Source organism: Phacochoerus africanus, chromosome 8 (assembly GCF_016906955.1).
Source record: "Phacochoerus africanus isolate WHEZ1 chromosome 8, ROS_Pafr_v1, whole genome shotgun sequence".
NCBI lineage: Eukaryota > Metazoa > Chordata > Mammalia > Artiodactyla > Suidae > Phacochoerus > Phacochoerus africanus.
Genome location: NC_062551.1, coordinates 95896211 through 95916933, shown reverse-complemented (window position 1 = coordinate 95916933; position 20723 = coordinate 95896211). Strand labels below are relative to the sequence as shown.

The 20723-nt window shown below is 48.9% G+C and overlaps 1 protein-coding gene across 1 annotated transcript; it reads left to right on the top strand.

Annotated features, from left to right (window-relative positions):
• Positions 1 to 11084: 11084 nt before the first annotated feature.
• Positions 11085 to 12175, top strand: MC5R (melanocortin 5 receptor). The gene has a single exon (XM_047792405.1). The coding sequence runs from the start codon at positions 11109 to 11111 to the stop codon at positions 12084 to 12086; it is 978 nt and encodes a 325-aa protein (XP_047648361.1). The 5' UTR covers positions 11085 to 11108; the 3' UTR covers positions 12087 to 12175.
• Positions 12176 to 20723: the final 8548 nt, after the last annotated feature.

Here is a 20723-nt window from a genome sequence, read left to right as displayed (position 1 = left end):
AGTGCGAATTAGGAAGACCAGGGTGGAATTTGGCCACCCATCACCACACCAGCATCCACCTCTCAGCCACGCAGTCCCGCTCTCCTGCACATGCTGCAGAAACCGCATTAGCCACAGCAGCAGCGCCTCTGGCTGGTCTCCCTGGCTTTGGGGCTTCCCCTCCTCTCGCTGCTCCTCATTTTCCTACCTGCTCCCCACCCTCTGCACACAGTGCCTGCCCGGGTGCCTTGAGGTGCTGGCCCCTGACCTCTGCTCCCCTGCGTCCTCCCCCAAGGCAGGTCGATTCCTGCAAAAACTGCACTTTCCACCCTTCACCTGCACTCAGGCTCAGACCTCCATGCCCTGCGGCTCTGGACACCCCACGTGGCAGCTCACAGTCCCCCAGGCTGAACGTGTACAGAGCAAGCTCTTTCCTGCTCAGGCCCCTCCAGGGTGAGTGGAGCCAGGCAAGAGCCCAGTGCCTCTCAACACTGTGTGGATAGGGCTGGGACTGCATCCCCTCATTGGGAGGACCACTCTTGGTGGACGGGAGGTGCCTGAGGGGTTAGGTTTCCTCACCCCTCAGTGTCCAGCAGCCAGGGCTTAACTCCAGGTCTGGGTGGGAGCAGGTTGAGGCCAGACTTGCCTGAGGCCATACCTACTGGCCCTGCTCTGCTGCTGAGCACAGCTTGCTCCTGAGCCTGCTCCCTCCCATGGCTGTGAGGATCCTCAGGGTAGGTCTGCTGCTAGGCAGCCTCTGGGTCTCAGATTCCATTTCCTTCTCACCCACCCCTGCCTGCCTCTCATTCCTCTGTCCTCACCTTAGTCCAGCTGCACTTGTTTCCACCAGGCCCAGGGAAGCTTGAACCGCATGTGGCCCTCAGCCCTCAGCGCTTTCTGGCAACCATGTTTAAAAAGCCACAAGAATCAGAGGGATGTAACTTTGGTAATACACTTAACCCAGTGTATCCAAACTGGTATCATTTTACATGTGATCAGTGTAAACATCATGTAACAATGAAGCAGTTCACATCCTTTTATTTACACTCAGTTAACTCTCACATCACATTGCAATTCAAATGATAAATTTTCAAAGAAAATACTTGGTCTCTAGATTTTATAAAATCTGGTTGGAAAAAGTTTCACACACCCAAACATACACTAATCTTCCAATAGCTGAATTGAGTATCAATTTTAAATTATTTTTTTGGCCACACCTGTGGCATGTGGACGTTCCCAGGCCAGGGATCAAACTCTTGCCATAGCGGCAACTTGAGCAGCCGCAGTGACAATGCCAGGCCTTAACCTGCTGCACCACAAGAGAACTCCTCAATTTTAAATTTCTAAATTAAAATGAAGAATTCCAGTGCCGTATGGTCACATGTGGCTCTAGCAGAGGCCTGGACTATCCAAGGCCCCCAGCTCAGTGCCCACTGTCTCTACTCTGCAGTCCCTGTGCCCTTTGACTACACACAACACAGGGCACCAGTGATACCCTGCGTTTATTCAAAATTTTGATATTTTGCTCACCATGTACTTTTTTGCACTAATTTTGTTTTTTGAGATACTGCATTATGCTGTTATCTCAACGATTGAGGTTTGGGGTGTGCTCTTAAATTCTGTACCTGGGTGGGTGCCACCCCAAGGCCTCTATAACAAAGGGGTCCCCAGCAGTCTCCTGTGCCTTTCAGGGTCAAGTGCATGGTGGGCAGAGCATGGCCCCCTCCTCTCTTGAAGATGCTCACCCGCTTTCCACCTCCGTTCCTGCTGCTCCCTCTCCTGATCCCCTGGCCTGTTTTCTCAGACCTCTCTAGGGGCAGTTTTGGGTCCACAGCCTGCAGATTGCTCAGGATAACACCAACTGAAGCCTTCACCTCCTTGGGCTGAGCCTGCCAGTCCAAAAGGCTGTCCCCTAGTCACCGTGTCTGAGTGGCTCCAGCTCTGCCAGGTGCTCCTGACACACGGCCTTCTGGGATACAGGTTCATCACCTGAGCTTGACCTATAGGGTGTGAAGGGGGCTACTTCACCCTATGGCCCCCACGGCCGAGCACTGAGCCCTGGGCAGGGGCCACCCATTTGTGGAGAAAGGGCAAAAGTTAAGATAGTTTAAGTCAAAGATGTCTGTATTTTTAGAGCTCACCCATGAGACAAATACTCTGAAATTATTCCCAAAACGAAGAGGTTTTAATATGAGAAAATATTTTCTACATATTTATCCTTTTTTCTTCTTTCCTCTGGAAACGGCCTCCACTTGATCACTATTTTCTGAAAATAGAAATTCATATCAAGATGCTACATTGTTGAACTGTTTATCCCAAGATCACTTTACTCCACAGAAGGCTCATGTGTTTAATTTAAATGGAGAAGGGCATGCCCTTTTAACTCCCATCCACATGAACTGCCACTTCTTAGAAACACAAAATATTCCACTTAAAAACAGATTGTTTAGGATACCAAACTGAAAACAATTTGAAGGAGAAAAGGAAGGTCTCAATTCATCCCCTGTTATTTTATTAGAACTTTGAATTTTTTGGAATTCCCTGGTGGCTCAGTGGGTTAAGGGCCTGGTGTTGTCACTGCTGTGGCTCTGGTTGCTGCTGTGGCATGGGTTCGATCCCTGGTCCAGGAACTTTCACATGCCTTGGATGCAGCCAAGAAAAACTTAATTTTTTAATAAGCATCTTTGGAGTTAGACTTACAGAATCTAGTGCCACCATTTCCTACCTGTGTGCCTTTCAATCATATTGCACTTCAGCTTCTGCACCTGTAAAAGGGGGGGTGGGTGGGTAACACCTGACTTGTACAGGTAAGAATACAAATATCCATTATGTGCCAACATTTAATATGCACTCAATGCACAGTTATCCCCAAACTTTACTGAGCCTAAGACTAGAAGCTAATTAAAACCACAGAATCCTTCCCCAGAACCTCGTTCACATGCCCAGAGGAGGCCTGGAATCCATATTTGTAATAAGCTCCTTGGGGAACCTGATGGCCTGTGGTCCATGAAATGGTCCTTAGGAAAGGCAGCCACAGACCCTAAGATCCTGAGACAATGTCTACAAGCCTTCAGCCCTGCTGCTCCCCTAGTTGGCTAGATACCCTGCCCATTGCCCTCAACACATGTATCTCTAAGGATTGTTTCTTTACATAAGATTTTTTTTTCATTTTCCTCCCTATATCCTAAACTGAATTTCTCTGAGTCTAGAAAGGGGATAAAGAAGAAAACATCACTGTGGTGTGTATTCAGTGACCTCTTTCAACTGGCAGCTGAAATCTGGATTTTCTGAGCAAGAACTTACAATACAGCAGACCACACTATGAAGCCTTTCTTATGGTGACGGAGCAGGACCATGGAGCACTCGTGGCCTGGAGGGGGGTCCTGTGCCAGGAATTCCACAGTCAGCAGGGACAGTGTTGGACAGATGGTTGTCACACAGTGAGGTCAGAGATCGCGGCTCATGTGATGGTGCAGGTCCTCCCAAGGGTTCCGAGCAGGAGGTGCTGATCTGGATGGAAAAGGAAGAGTAGGAGTTTAATGGACACAGGAGGGATGGGTCTGGGCTAAGGGGACTTCACGTTGTGAAATGCAGTCCTCCTGGAAGCCCTAAGTAGCGAGCAGCAGAGACAGACCGTCCTGAATAAAGCTGGCGCGTTGACCACAGGAGCTGGAGGAAGGATTTGAACTGCCCATATCTTGTGGCTAACTTTTCAACAATCAGCTAGAATCTCAGTGATCAATATCCCTAATGCTCTTTGAAGGGAATGGAGTGAGTTCCATTAGCCTATTAGAATTTATATGCTTCTTCCTATATGCAACTAGATGCCAATAAAATGGAAAACCTAGAAGAAATGGACAAATTCTTAGAAAAGTATAATCTTCCAAGACTAAACCAAGGTGAAAGAGAAAAGATGAACAGACCAATCACAAGTACTGAAATTGAAACTGTGCTGAAAAAACTTCCAACAGACAAAAGTCCAGGACCAGACGGCTTCACAGGCAAATTCTATTGAACATTTAGACAAGAGCTAACACCTATCCTTCTGAAACTATTCCAAAAAAAATGCAGAGGAAAGGACACCCCCAAACTCATTCTATGAGGCCACCATCACCCTGATACCAAAACCAGACAAAGATTCCACAAAAAAAGAAAACTACAGGCCAATTTCACTGATGAACATAGATGCAAAAATCCTCAACAAAATACTAGTAAACCACATCCAACAATACATTAAAAGGATTCTACATCATGATCAAGTGGGATTTATCTCAGGGATGCAAGGATTCCTCAATATCTGCAAATCAATCAGTGTGATACACCACATTAATAAACTGAAGAATAAAAACCATATGATCCTTTCAATAGACGCAGAAAAAGACTTACAAAATTCAACATCCATTTCTGTTAAAAACCCCTCAGAAAGTGGGCATAGAGGGAACCTATCTCAACATAATAAAGGCCATATATGACAAACCCACAGCTAACATTATTCTCAATGGTGAAAAGCTGAAAGCGTTCCTGCTGAGATCAGGAACAAGACAAGGATGTCCGCTCTCGCCACTACTCTTCAACATAGTTTTGGAAGTCCTAGCCATGGCAATCAGAAGAAAAAGAAATAAAAGGAATCCAAATTGGAAAGGAAGAAGTAAAACTATCCCTATTTGCAGATGACATGATACTATACCTAGAGAATCCTAAAGACTTGACCAGAAAACTGTTAGAGATCATCCATGAATTTGGCAAAGTTGCAGGATACAAAATTAATACACAGAAATCGACTGCATTTCTATATACTAACAACAAAAATCAGAGAAATTAGGGAAGCAATCTGATTTACCATCATATCAAAAAGAATAAAATATTTAGGAATAAACCTACCTAAAAAGACAAAAGACCTGTACTCTGACAACTATAAGACACTGATGAAAGAAATCAAAGATGACACAAACAGATGGAAAGACATACCATGCTCTTGGATTGGAAGAATCGGTATCATCAAAATGACTATGCCACCCAAGGCAATCTACAGATGCAGTGCAATCCCTATCAAATTACCAAGGACATTTTTCACAGAACTCAAAATATTTTAAAGTTTGTTTGGAAGCACGAAAGACCCAGAATAGTCAAAGCTAGAAAGGAAAATGGAGCTGGAGGAATCAGGCTCCCAGATGTCAGACTATACTACAAAGCAACAATCATCAAAACCGCATGGTACTTGCACAAAGACAGAAATATAGATCAGTGGAACAGGATAGAAAGCGCAGAATTAAACCCACGCACCTACAGCCAACTAATCTATGACAAAGGAGGCAAGAATATACAAAAGAGAAAAGACGGCCTGTTCAATAAGTGGTGCTGGGAAAATTGGATGGCCACGTGTAAAAGAGTGAAATTAGAACACTCCCTAACACCATACACAAAAATAAACTTCAAATGGATTAAAGACCTAGCTATAAGACCAGACACTTTAAAATTCTTAGAGGAAAACATAGGCCAAACACTCTCCAACATAAATGACAGCAACATCTTCTCAGATCCACCTCTAGAATAATGACAATAAAAACAAAAATAAGCAAATGGGACTTAATTAAACTTAAAGGTTTCTGCACAGCAAAGGAAACCCTAAACAAAATGAAAAGACAACCCACAAAATGAGAGAAAATATTTGCAAATGAAGGAACTGACAAGGGATTCATCTCCAAAATTTATAAATACCTTCTGCAGCTCAATACCAAAAAAACAAATCCATCAACAAAAAATGAGCAGAAGATCTTAACAGACAACTTTCCAAAGACATACAGATGGCCAAAAAACACATGAAAAGATGTTCAACATCACTCATTATTAGAGAAATGCAAATCAAAACCACTATGAGGTACCACCTTACACCAGCCAGAATGGCCATCATCAAAAAGTCTACAATCAATAGTGCTGGAGAAAGTGTGGAGAAAAAAGGGACACTATTACACTGTTGCAACCACTGTGGAAAACAGTATGGAGATTCCTCAGAAAACTAAAAATAGTACTACCATTTGATCCAGCAGTCCCACTCCTGAGCATCTATCCAGAGAAAACCATGACTTGAAAAGACATACCTACTCCAGTGTTCATTGCAGCTCTATATACAATAGCCAAGACGTGGAAGCAACCTAAATGTCCATCAACAGAGGAGTGGGTAAAGAAGATGTGGTACATATACACAATGGAATATTACTCAGCCATTAAAAGGAATGAAATACTGGCATTTTCAGCAACATGGATGGACCTAGAAATTATCATGCTAAGTGAAGTCAGTTAGACAATGAGACACCAACATCAAATGCTTTCACTGACATGTGGAATCTGAAAAAAAGACACAATGAGCTTCTTTCCAGAACAGATACTGACTCACAGACTTTGAAAAACCTATGGTTTCCAAATGAGACAAGTTGGGGGGTGGGGCATGCACTGAGGGTTTGGGATGGAAATGCTATAAAATTAGGTTTTGATGATCGTCATACAACTATAAATGTAATAAATTCACTGAGTAAGGAGTTCCCATCATGGTGCAGCAAAAACGAATCTGACTAGGAACTATGAGGTTTTGGGTTTGATCCCTGGCCTTGCTCAGTGGGTTAAGGATCTTGTGTTGCTGTGAGCTGTGGTGTAGATCGTAGACACAGCTCACATCTGGGGTTGCTGTGGCTCTAGCGTAGGCTGGCAGCTGTAGCTCCTATTAGACCCCTAGCCTGGGAACCTCCATATGCCAAAGTGCGGCCCTAAAAAGAGACAAAAGACAAAAAAAAATTCACTGATTAATTTAAAAAATAAAAAATAAACCCAGAAAAAAAGTAAAATGAAATGCAATGCTATGGCAAAAAAAAAAAATTAATAATTTGTGTGCTTTTTTTTTTTTTTTTTTTTTAGGGCTGCACCCACAGCATATGGAAGTGCCCAGGCTAGGTGTCAAATTGGAGCTGCAGCAGCCAGCCTACACCACAGCCACAGCAATGCAGGATCCTTAACCTACTGATCAGGAACAGGGATAGAACTCACGTCCTCACAGATACCAGTTGGGTTTGTTACCACTGAGCCACAATGGGAACTCCTGTATATGCTTCTAAAATGAAAGGAATCTATTCAGTATTTTTGATAAGACTTAGTTTTACACTGAGTCAAAGGAGGATTAGTGAGTCCTCTTCAAAGATGAAAGGGGCATAGGATTTAAAAACTAAGAACTAGAGTTCCTGTTGTGGCTCAGTGGAAACAAATCTGACTCGTATCCATGAGGAAACAGGTCTGATCCCTGGCCTGGCTCAGTGGGTTAAGGATCTGTGTTGCCGTGAGCTATAGTGTAGTTTGCAGATGTACCTCAGATTTGGCGTTGCTATGGCTGTGGCGTAGGCTGGTGGCTACAGTTCCGATTTCACCCCTAGCCTGGGAACCTCCATAAATGCCATGGGTGGTGTGGCCCTAAAAAGATTAAAAAACAAGAACAAAAACAGAATCTCAACGTACACAGCTGAATGTGGCAGCACACAGACCATGTCCTCCTGGCAGCCAAACCTGAAGACATTACAAACACAGTTACTCCCTCAACCCTGAATCAAATCCCCAAACCCCAAGCCCTCCTTGAGGAAGGTGCTGATGTGTCCAGTGTCAGGCCACCATGGCTTTCAGTCTTGACGTTCAGAAGCATTTGCTGCTACTGCAGAGAGTTTGGTCTGAGTACGAATCAGCTGGATCACTGGCTCCGGGGTGGTGTGGTGACCAGGTTCAGCCCAGGGATCTGTCTGTCCTGAGGTCCTGCTGTCGACTCCTGCCTCCCTCCCCTTCTGAGCCTCTTCTGCCCAAAACCCTGCCAGGCTTGCGACTGCTCCAACCTTCAACCCCACCTCAAGGCATCAAGCAACTGGCCCCACCCTCCCCAAGGAGGCTGGAGGGTGGTCCCCCCTCAAGCCCCAGCCCAGTGCCCACCCTCCAGCCCTGCCTCTGCTCTTCCTTTGTGCCTTGGCTTCACAACCTCTGTCTGCTTGCCACCCACTGCCTCAGCAATCCAGGAGCATCTGAGCTTCCCCATCTAGGGCGTGACTGCGTCATTCGGAGGCTGCCAGACTATGAAGCATAGATGCGGTAAAAATCTGGGTTGGATCCTGGTTTCATCTACAGCTGAGAAGTCGCAGGCATACCCCATGCCTCAGTTTCCTCATCTGTAAGCCGGGCCTGACGAATTCGACTTCATGGGGCTGTGAGAATCTGGGCTTGGGGACCACAGTCTTGGGCACTGTTGGCTCTCAAGAATATTCACAGGAGGTGTGGTGCTGAGTGACGGCTCCACTGTCTAGTATTCATACCTGTACGTGGGTGGGTGTGTCTTTATAAATGTGGGCTTCAGAAGATGAAGCCCTGGCTCAACAGCTTGTGCTACCGCTTACCAGCCAAGCAGTGCCACAAAATCCACTTAGTTTCTCTGAGCCTCCAAGGCCGTTACTCACTCCCACGGCTACTATGATGATCAAGAGAGTTAATACATGAAAATGTGGTACAATTTAGAGTTTAAAAACTCCTGTAACTCAGCGTTTCTGATTGTAGCTGCTCTCTGTCTGACCCAGGAAATCTTTGCCTCTGCAGCTGGACCCATAATGGCGTTTGAGGGCCCCCAGCAGAGAGGGGGGTACAAGAAGGATTCGCTGAAAATCAAACACACAATGAGCTACCCCCTCACACTTGTCATCAAAAATTATTTCTGGAGTTCCCTTGTGACACATTGGGCTAAGGATCTGACATTGTCACTGCAGCAGCTCGATTGCTGCCATGTCGCAGATGTGATTCCTGGCCCTGGGAACTTCCATATGCGGTGAGCGTGGCCAAAAGAAAAAGGGATGCTGGAACCTTATGTCCTCTGTCAGTGGTTTCTTGGGGCGTACACAGCACTGTTCTCACCGAGAGAAACCTCTTCACAGAATGCCGCAGCTTGGAGTGGCCCTAGGTCGCCAGGGCCCTGGGCCTCCTGGGTTTGCCTTGTGTAAGGCTTTGGTTGGATAGGTAATCTGACCCCACGTGCGCCCCTATCACGTCTCCGATGGTAGTGCAGCCCCGTGCATTTCTGCCAGGGCTAGTCCAGGCAGAGCTACAGGTCAGTGTTTAGGCACTGGAGGAATGGGAGGTCCGGACACTGCTTCCCAAAGCCAGGATATCTGGCCCGCAGAAAGCCTCTTTTCTTTAGCTCGAGGAACAAAAAGCATGATTGTCGTGTTGGGCCTGGCCCAGCAGAGTTCTTGCAGAGGGGCTAGTCTTGAGCCAGTGGGTGGGTCAGGCTCACAGCTAAGGGCTACTGGGCTTGGTTCCAGAGAACCATGGTCCAGGCACGAGTGACCGGTCCTGGGGCTGTCACACAACCTCACAGCATTTTCTTTCTTTTTTTTTTTTTTTTTTGCTATTTCTTGGGCCGCTCCCGTGGCATATGGAGGTTCCCAGGCTAGGGGTTGAATCGGAGCTGCAGCCACCGGCCTACGCCAGAGCCACAGCAATGCTGAATCCGAGCCGCGTCTGCAACCTACACCACAGCTCACGGCAACGCCGGATCGTTAACCCACTGAGCAAGGGCAGGGACCGAACCCGCAACCTCATGGTTCCTAGTCGGATTCGTTAACCACTGCGCCACGACGGGAACTCCCCTCACAGCATTTTCATCAGTGCCCACGAAGAAGAGACAAGCAAAGTCAAAAAGAATAACTGATGGAAAACATTTGAACTCACATTTGGAGGAGTTTCTGCGAACAGCAGGTTGCCCTGGGAAGGTGTCCCCAGGAGCTCAGGGCTAATGGCCAGAGCAGCATCACCGGGCACCGGAGGGGTCTGCTCTTGGCTCCACCACTAGGTGGTACCTCAGGCCCATGCTGGAGAGTAGGATGGAGGGGGCGGTGACGGGAGGAGGGCCGAGAGGCTGCATAAAGGCCAGAAGCCGCAAGGAGGCTCCAGCCGCTTCTGCCGGCAGGGTGCCTGTCCTGGGTGATGGCACTTGGCCCATCCCAGCCCGTGGATACCCAGTGCCCAGGCTGAGCCAGCGTCCTGGGTGAGGCTGCTGCGCATGAGGAGAGGCGTGAGGGAGACAGGTAAATAGCCCTGCTTTCTATTTGCTTAGGTGGCTTGAAAGGATGCACCCATGCCTGACCTACATGTAGGGAGCTAGGTGGGGACTCAGATGACTGGGAGGCGCCGTCACCTCTGAGACGAACTAGGCATAAATAAGACGTGATTACTGCTCAGAGACCGAGGTATTGATGAGGACAATGATGACAGACAGTCGAATGCTCTCCCGTGGTGTGCTCTGACTCTGAGGGCAAAGGGACTTTTTAATATAAATCCGGGAGAGAAATTGGGCAACAGAGGAGAGCAGTAGCTTGCTCTGGTTCTTGGTAAATGTAACGCCTTGTTTCTCCATACTTGGCGTATGTGGGACTTGTACAACTACCTCTTCATCAGACTCTGGAATTTCAAATGCGGAATTAGGCGAAGTTTAATTGAGGGAAAAACAGCATTCTGTGTGCCCCAATTTTACCATGGATGTGAAACCTCAATTTATGAATCGAAGACAGTAACTTTAATTGGGATTATGCTCCCGTTACTGGATCACCTTGCTTACAACCTTAGTTACAATGCGGGTATGGTTCTGACGGGATGTCACCCAGGAGTCAAGGTGAGCAGGGAGAGAGGCCTGTCCACCTCTCTTCAGAGAAGGTGGGCCTGCACGCCCTTCAGAACGCTGGGCCCACCTGCCCAAGCGGCCAGTGGCCTTGGAATGTGAAGCCAGGGGACGTGGGAACTTTGCAGGTTGTGAGTGGGGGCACTTTTCAGAGTGAGCTGGGCACCAGGATGACCAGCATAAACAGTGAAACTCTCTTGCTGAGAGCAGTGTGAGGAATGAGAGCTTGCAGAGCGAAGGCCAGAGGAGGCTGTGAAGATCCCAAGCCTCCATGCGGAGGCAACTCTATTTCCGGATCAGGATCCAGGCAGGGAACGTGAGTTGCTTACCAAGCGAGCAGTCACTCTCCCCCCGATTTGTGCTTCTTCAATAGTTTGTTAACCTCTCTGGATCACTAATTAAAACCTGTTTTACAGCAAACCTGCTGTCAAGACCAGGCACAATGAACTCCTCCTTCCACCTGCACTTCCTGGACCTTCAGCTGAACACCACAGAGGGCAACGTCTCAGGGCCGAGTGTGGGGAACATGTCCTCTCCGTGCGAGGACATGGGCATGGCAGTGGAGGTGTTCCTGACCCTGGGCCTCCTCAGCCTGCTGGAGAACATCTTGGTCATTGGGGCCATCGCGAGGAACAAGAACCTCCATGTGCCCATGTATTTCTTTGTGTGCAGCCTGGCAGTGGCCGACATGCTGGTGAGCTTGTCCAACTCCTGGGAAACCATCACCATCTACCTGATCGCCAACAAGCACCTAGTGCTGTCAGACGCCTCCGTGCGGCACCTGGACAACGTGTTCGACTCCATGATCTGCATCTCCTTGGTGGCCTCCATGTGCAGCCTGCTGGCGGTGGCGGTGGACCGCTACTTGACCATCTTCTACGCACTGCGCTACCAGCACCTCATGACCGGGCGGCGCTGCGGCGCCATCATCGCTGGCATCTGGGCCCTGTGCACGGGCTGCGGCCCGGTCTTCATCGTGTACTACGAGTCCACGTACGTCGTGGTCTGCCTTGTCGCCATGTTCCTGACCATGCTGCTCCTCATGGCCTCCCTGTACGCGCACATGTTCCTCCAGGCTCGCGCTCACGTCCGGCGCATCGCGGCACTGCCCGGGTACCACTCCGCTCGGCAGAGGACCAGCATGAAGGGCGCCGTGACCTTGGCCATGCTGCTGGGCGTCTTCATCGTGTGCTGGGCCCCCTTCTTCCTCCACCTCATCCTGATGATTTCTTGCCCTCAGAACCTCTACTGCTCTTGCTTTATGTCTCACTTCAACATGTACCTCATCCTCATTATGTGTAACTCTGTGATCGACCCTCTGATATACGCCTTCCGCAGCCAGGAGATGCGCAAGACCTTCAGGGAGCTCATCTGTCTCCACGGCTTCCCAGCAGCCTGTAGGTTCCCTAGCAGGTACTAGACGAAAAGTTCTCCCTGCAGCTCTTCGCCTGCACTGTCCTTAGATAAGGTGGTTTAGAAACAGCCAGACCAGGCAGTTCCTGTTGTGGCTCAGGGGTAATGAGCCCAGCTAGTGTCCATGAGGATGAGTGTTCGATCCCTGGCCTAGCGCAGTGGGTTAAGGATCCAGCGTTGCATCAGCTGTGGTGTAGGTCACAGACTTGGCTCAGATCCAGTGTTGCTGTGGCTGCAGCTCCAATTGGACCCCTAGCCTGAGAACCTCCATATGCCATGAGTGCGACCCTAAAAAGAAAGAAACAGCCAGTCCAGAACTCTGAGCTGTGCACTCCCTTCATCTTTTCTCCTCCTCCTTGGGTCAGATGCCCTTCTCCCTTTGGGGGCTGCCTGGGGCACTTTCCAGGCTCCTTTCCTCCTGTTCTTTCTCCTGCACTGCCCACGGCTGGGTCTCCTGTGCCTGTCTACTGAGTGTGCACTTGGGGAAGTGCAACAGCCTGTGAGCAGGTCCACATGTGATGCCACGGATGTACCTGCAAGAAAAGCTGTGAACACCCATGTCGTGCGAGATTGCTTTGTCTCCCCGGAAATAGTTCCATAACTCTGCGGACGCCCCTGGGAAGTTGGGCAGGCTTTTCCTGGCAGAGGAGATCCAGTTGCTTCCATTGGAAGTTTCCTGCTCATGTGCTGTGTGATGTGTGACTTTTGGTTTCATAGTTGTGTCCCCAGCTGTGCAAAGGTGGGATTTATTCAATTACGCTTCTATCAATCATGTTTCTGTGCTTCACCAGGTATAAAACTTCATGCCACAAACCTTCCCTCATGTGTAAAGTCTCTGACTTTCCTTACTGTCTTGTTCTGACTCAGTCCAGATGAGCGTTTTGGGGTCAGGCAGGGACTCCAGGCACCCCCTTCCCCACTGCAAGTAGCACAAGCCGCATAGCCAGCTTTCTTTTGACCTTCTCAGATGAGGCCTGTCTTGGAGTTGGAAGTTGGATCAGTGTATGCTTTGCACTTTGCAGTCTGACTGCAGAAGTCTGAGCAGGGCAGGTGCCCACTTGAAACCCAGGAACGCCTGTCTCTCCAGTGTAGGATGGAGTGAGAAAAGTTCAGTGCTGACTCTGCCCCTAATGGGCAATGTCACCTTACTCCTCTCATTTCAGGTCTACACCTGTGCTGGTCATGAGACCTGCGTGAAAAGTGTGAGATCACTAGAAAGTTGGGAAGCACCATCAGGATTGCCTATGTTAGAGGAATGTTGTGGGTGGGCAAATGCCAGGGACGGACACAGAGGGCAGCGGGCAGAGCCGTCTAATTCTCTGTCCCAGAGTCTTATCTGAAGTGAAGGGCTCTCATTTCTAGTCTATTATTTTTGGGATTAATGCCCTCTCATTTGTTTTGGATATTCATGTCTGGACTGTTCTCAATGAAGGAAAACTTGTAACAAAGCAGTGGCCTGTAGGGTCACACAGTGATGAGTGTGGGATCTCTCGGGCACAGGACCTTCCTGGGTGCAGCCCACATGCATCACCTGTAGACACGACCTCACGTCTTTGGGAGACAGCAGATGAGCAGGTTGTGGACAGTTGAGGTTTGGAGGGGCCACCCTTCAAGTGTTTCCTGTGCTTTTAGCTGAAATTTCTGTGTGTTTTCACAAATGTGGGTGAGGGCCAGGTAATCGTGATGGTCCATGGTCCATGTAAATTCTGGTCCATGCTACGCGGGTCGTGTCAGGAACCCGGGCTCTGTGAACACTGGCCCCTTGCTCACCTCAGTGGCCCTGGAGCTTGGGTGATGTTTGTCATTATTGCTAAACAAATGTGTACTTAGCCTGCTGCCCCATAGCACTCACCAGGTGCCAGATGAGGTCACCCAAGTGTGATCTGCCGGCAGAATCAAGCTTCAGCCCATGTGGTTGAACTGGCTCCACCTGGGGACTGGCTCTCCTTGGGCTAACTCGCCGCTCTGGGTGCCTCATGACTGCAAACATGTCCTGACCTTCCTTTTCTACAAAGGCCTTCAAGGAAACGCTTTTAATCTGTATATAAATAGTGCCGAAGGAACCCAAGTGTTCACACAAGTCTCCGTTTGGAAGGAACTCTTGTAAACAGAGACTTGGTGCATATCCATAGTGAGCCAGTCCTTGGAACCCCAACAAAAGTCCCCGAAACAAAAATGCCCACATAACAACTGTGCAGTGTTGTATGTTAACTCTTTCTGCTTCTGTAGGAACTTGACTGGATGTAAAAAATATGTGTTCAAAGAATGGTTAATCAAATGAAAGGACCACAACCCCCATGTGAACTGGTCATGCTGACCCGTGATATCCAGGGGTTTTTGGTCTTCTAGCCAATTTGTCAGCAGCTGCTGCAAAATGAAAACGAACAAATATTGGTGAATCATGATGAAGTTTCTCGACAGTATTTCTCACCTGTAGGATGGCTATTTCTCAGTTCAAAATGACCTAACTCCTGAAAATAAATAAATTGTATACTTGAGAGTATATCCTGTCTGCAAGTCTGTTTTCAGTAATCAAGTGCTGGGAGTATGTTACCTGTCAGTTCTCCGTGTGGGACCAGAGCCAGAGCCAGAGCCATTAGAGGGTCTCTGCCATCAAAGAGCTTTGAGTGTTTCAAGATGCCTGGAAACAGGCTCCACAACTCAAAGTGCTACATAATTGCATGCGAATTGCTGAGGCACAGACCACCCAGGCTGTAGAGGGGGGATGTGGTGCTTGCTCCCCTGGGGCTGTGCCTGCCCTTCTCATAGGTGGATGGCAGGTATGTGGAAGTTTTCCAGCGAGGGGTTGACTTTGAAACAGGAGTTAGTCTGTACATCAGGTCCACGCACGCTCCTCTTGATCTGGAGACCAAAAAACTTGAAAGGACAACTTATCTGATATTGCCCCAATAAATTGATGGTGCCCTGGGGGCCACACAGACACACTCTCCAAGGACAGAGTGAATGGAGAGGCCCGCCTTGGAGCTTAGCCACAGCCTGTGGCCAGTGCCGCCTTGGCACCTAGGACAGATCTCAACCTGCTCGGGTCCTAGGCTTGTTGCACATCTCACCTTTTTGCCCCTTTTTCTTGCTCTCATTGTCATTGTGTGCTTGAGTCTGTCATACTCAGAGGGACAGTCCTGCTTTCAGCTTCCTTTCCCTGGGCCACTTCACCCAATTGAAAGGACTTGCTGAATCAGCTTCCTAGATCCATTCAGGGGATTTGCGATGGAGGTGAAAGCTCTCTCCCTTGATTTGATCCTGGTTCCAAATCTGAGTTTCAACTGATCCATGTTATTCAACTTTCTTTTTTTTTGTCTTTTTCTAGGGCCTTACCCATGGCATATGGAGGTTCCCAGGCTAGGGGTTGATTCGGAGCTACAGCTGCTGGCCTACCCCACAGCCACAACAATGCCAGATCCAAGCCATGTCTGTGACCTACACCACAGCTCACAGTCTTTAACCCATTGAGCAAGGCCAGGGGTCAAACCTGCAACCTCATGGTTTACTAGTCGGATTTGTTAACCCCTGAGCCATAAGGGAACTCCCCTGTTCAACTTTCTTAATTCTTTCTCATTTTGGGGGCTGCACCTGGGCCAGGGATTGAATCCAAGCCACAGCTGGGGCAACGCTGGATCCTGACCCTGCTGCGCCACCAGGGAACTCTTATTTCTGTCTTTTCTTATTGGCCTGAGAAGAGCTGTGTCCTCTCTTTCTGAAGTCCCTGGCGCTGGGTTTTTCTGGGAAAAAAATTTTAAAAGATGGTTTCAAATATATCACTAAAGATCGATCCTATTTACTTCTTTATGCAATTGTGGTAAAATACATATAACAAAAGTTTACCATCTTAACTACTTTTAAGCCTGCAGTTCATGGGTGTTAAGTGCATTCTCATTGTGCTACCATCTTGAATCCTTTTCGATCCTGCTGGCATTTTGGCAGCTCATCTCTTTCTTTTAAGATCTCATAAAATGCAGCCGACAGCAGCTAATACACGTGACGGCTGTCCTGGGTCCCACTGTGTAACTCATAAGCGGCCCATCAGCCAAACTCTCTTTCCCTGTGTAATTCATAAGTGGCCCATCAGCCAAACTCTCTTTCCCCCACGCAGCATTCACTGCCAGGCTTCCTCAATCTCTGAGCATTTTTGGTTTTGATTCAGCCATTTTTGGTTTTGATTCAGCCACTTAAGTATCAATTTCTGCCCCTATCAGAATAGTCTAGGCCAGAGCTTCTCAAACTGGACTAGCCACATAAAACATGAGGAGAGCCTGTTTGATTGAGAGCTGGTGACTCCAGAGCAAGAACTAAGAGTTTGCATTTTTAACAAGCTCCCAGGTGCTGTTGGTCAAAGGGCCCCACTCTGAGAACCAAGACTATGGTAGAAACATCGACTTAATGGGTCAATTTGTCATCGTGTTACGTACTCCAGCACAAATGAGCCAGGAGTCTCCTAGTCACTCAGTGACCCAGGATGTTCTGAAGCCCCGTCCTGACATGTGAGTTTCTATTTCCATTCACATTTTCATTGCCAAGACCCACCCACCTGCTCACCAGCTCAGCATGATGCCTGGAGTGGGGCCATTCAGGGCCTTTGTCCTCAAGGAGCAAACAGGCCAAGAACCATCATAACATGTGTGCATGGGAAAGTACACTCTGTGCAACTGACAATGGACTTGGGCGGCACAGTTACATCGTGATGTATAATAAGAAATATGTACCATTCCTGCACAGAGTTCCTCTAACCTTTGGAATTTACAAAGTTAGGAGATGGAGAAGGTGTATTTTGTTACGTTAATGAGGCAGTTTTTTGGAGTACCCCTAAAGGATTTGGAATCCTAAGGACAGGGCAGTTCTCCAGAGGAACCAATCACATGATTAGATGGGTAGAACTTTCAGCCCCACCCCCTCCCCTGATGGTGGGAGGTTGAGTTCAACTGTCAATTGCCAATGGTTAAAGCAGCCATGCCTGTGTCATGAAGCCCCCATAAAACCCCTAAAGGATGGGCCTCTGAGCACTCTGGTTGGTGACTGCGTGGACATTTGGAGAGTGGTGACTGCAGAGGGCAGGGGAGCTCAGAGCCCCCACCCTGGAGCAGCTCTGCCATCTGACTGTCCTGTTCCTGAGTTATATCCTTTTATTTATTATTTATTTATTTATTTGTCTTTCTGCCTTTTCTTTTTTCTTTTCTTTTTTTTTTTTTTTTGGTCTTTTTGCTATTTCTTGGGCCGCTCCTGCGGCATATGGAGATTCCCAGGCTAGGGGTCCAATCGGAGCTGTAGCCACCGGCCTATGCCAGAGCCACAGCAACGCGGGATCCGAGCCGCGTCTGCAACCTACACCACAGCTCACGGCAACGCCGGATCGTTAACCCACTGAGCAAGGGCAGGGATCGAACCCGCAACCTCATGGTTCCTAGTCGGATTCGTTAACCACTGCGCCACGATGGGAACTTGTCTTTCTGCCTTTTCTAGGTCTGCTCCCGCGGCATATGGAGGTTCTCAGGCTAGGGGTCTAATCGGACCTATGGCCGCCGGCCTACGCCAGAGCCACAGCAACACCAGATCCAAGCCGCATCTGCAAACTACACCACAGCTCACGGCAACGCCGGATCCTCAACCCACTGATCGAGGCCAGGGATCAAACCTGCAACCTCATCGTTCCTAGTCAGATTCGTTAACCACAGAGCCACGACAGGAACTCCGAGTTATATCCTTCTACAATAAATGCGATGTGGAGTAAGTAAAATGTCTCTGAGTTCTGTGAGGCTTTCAAGCCCCAAGGAGGGGGGTTTTGGGAACCTCTGCTTTACAGCAAGGGGATTGCAGTACTGGTGACACTGGACCCTGATTGGTATCTGGCGGGCTGAGTCTTCACCCTGGGGGCTTTGAGGCTCCTCTGGCTCATCCTGGCAGGGTTGGGTTGATTGTAGCACCAGGCTAGAGTCAGCACTGCTTGGTGCTTGGTGCTGTATGAACATTCCCACCTCAGGCAGGGTCCCAGTGGGAGTGGTGCTGACCCGTGCTCTCCACGTCGGCTGCACTGAACCCACAGTGGGGGTGGGCGTGGGGCAGAGTCTAGGGTGAGGGGTGGGTTTGGAAAAGCTCTTGAGGGGTTAGGCTCTTCCCCACTTCCCACTGAAGATCCACATTGCGTACATTTGAGGGAGGAACTATTAGAACTAGTGAAGTCAGGAGATTAATATATGATTGGTTACAAAAGGCCTTGAAGAATGGGCTGTGTTTCCAGAGCTGTGGAGGAGAGGGCAGCCCAGGACGGGCAATCGCCAGGGAGAATCTGATGCTTGCTAGTGGCGAAATAGCCTGCGAAGGCCAAGGATGTACATTGGGGCAAAAGTGAAAAATCACTGAAATGTGCTGGAAATTACAGAGGTGGGATTACATGGGCCTTGAGAGCCTAAGAGAAGAATCTATTTTACACTTGTAGGAACTAGGGAGTCACTGAGGGTGTTTCTTTTCCTTTTTCTTTCCTTTTCTTTTTTTTTTTTTTTGTCTTTTTGCCATTTCTTGGGCCGATCCCGTGGCATATGGAGGTTCCCAGTCCCAGGCTAGGGGTTGAATCGGAGCTGCAGCCACCGGCCTACGCCAGAGCCATAGCAACGTGGGCTCCAAGCCTCATCTGCAACCTACACCACAGCTCACAGCAAAGCCAGATCCTTAACCCACTGAGCAAGGGCAGGGATCAGACCCACAACCTCATGGTTCCTAGTTGGATTCGTTAACCACTGAGCCACGATGGGAACTCCTCTTTTTCTTCTCTATTTTAAAACACATGGCCATGATCCAATAATATCAGTTTGGCAAATTTGAGTGATGGCCAGGGGATGGGGGGAGGCTGTTGCAGGGGCCTGATGCGGCCTAGGGCCTGCACCAGTGTGGGCAGGAAGTCAGGCGGAAGGCGGATCTCTCTGCCTGATGCCCGACCCACCAAGTTCTCTGGAAGGGACTCGGTCCAGTGTGCTAGGACTGCTCCTGTCTTCTACATCACATTCAGCAAGATCCTGATAGGGCTTCAGCCTCAAGATTGGGTATAGCTCTGACTGTCCCTTTCCCAGGATCTTTCCCATCGCAACTTGCTGATCTGTCCCATCCCTTCATATTCACCTACTTCCTCCTTTTTTCTTGCCTCGTTGTGCTCACTTGGAACAAATACACTTTTTAGAGCTGCCCGAGTCTAGTTCTAAGGCAAAGATTCACCCGTGTGTTTCCTGCACACTGATTTTGTCCTTGGCTGTGATGTGCATCTGGGGGAATAGCTGAGGAGGTCACATGACCATGAGGCGCCTCTGCTGCCCCGAGAGCAAGCCCCACCCACAGCAGCAGGGCTGGCACAATGATCACAAAACCAGGATGAGGATGAGGAAAGCAGTGCTATGGAAATATCCACATCTTTAGGGCTCTCCCAAAGGAAGCTTAAGCCCGGTCTCCTTTTGTGTCCTTTTGTGTCCTTCCTTCCCCCAACTGCTGATAACCAAGTGGGCATTGGCCTTGTCCCCCCTGCTGAGGAGTTGAACTCACCTGCTCCACACACCTGTCCCCAGCCTCTGCTCTTTGCCTCCTTTGTAGCTAAATAATGTCTGCTTCTAAAACGTGCCCCCTTGGCTTCCACGCACTCCGTCCTGTTCTGGGCCACTTCCAGTCCCTGGTTCTTCCTTCTCTGGCCCTTCCCACAGCGGGCCCTGCCGTGAGGTGGTACCTGCAGCGGTTTTCTGTGTATAAGCTGTCTCTCAGTCTCGTCCACTTGTGTCATTTAGACCTTCATCTCCGGGCAAACCCTCTACCTCGAGGCTTACCTTCTAAGCTTCTGCTTGGTGTTTTGGGGAGATGCAAACATCTCAACCTTTGCCTCCCACATTCCTCTTCTGCCTTCCCTCAGTCAGCAGTACTCTTTCCATAAGTGCAGAAACAGGGGGTCAGCTGGCTCCCCTCTTGCCCTTGCTGTCACTATAGAATCAGTTGGAAAATCCTATGGGGTCCAAGGCCCAAATGCCTCATGCCTGATGGTGCCTTTATGTCCTTGCTGCCACAAACAGCTTTAATTTATGTCAGAACTGCTGTGGTCCTAGTGCAGGTCAGGGAGAGCTGACCCCAGTGGAAACTGGCTGCTGCTTCTTATAGCCAGAGAGTAAGGGGAAGGGTAGTGGGGTCTTACTGATTAGCCAGGGGTCTGAAACTCTTCATTCCTGATAAGGGCCTGCCTGAGTGAGCCATCCCTTTATGGAGATAAGGAGAGCTTGCTAGCAGGTCACTTCATCTGAAGAGAGCCAGGCCTGCCATGAACATCAGCTCCACGTGTCATCCATTAGCTTAGCCTCCGGTTTTGTGTTTGAGCTGATATGCTGTGGCTTGAGTTCCACACGGGCTTTCTCCTCCTGTGCTGACTCCCTGGTAGTGCTGCTCTGGGGGTTCATTCCTCCTGCTCAGAGTCCTTGCTGACCTCTAGAGCTGGCCTAAGTACCTGACATACCTTCCCCTTCCTTGACCTCCCCAATATGAGCTAATCTTCCAATCCCCCCACTTACCCACAAAACCAGAGTACTCCCAGCACGGCTTGTGCTTTTTTTTTTTTTTTTTTGTCTTTTGTCTTTTTAGGGACACACCCAGGGCATATGAAGATTTCCAG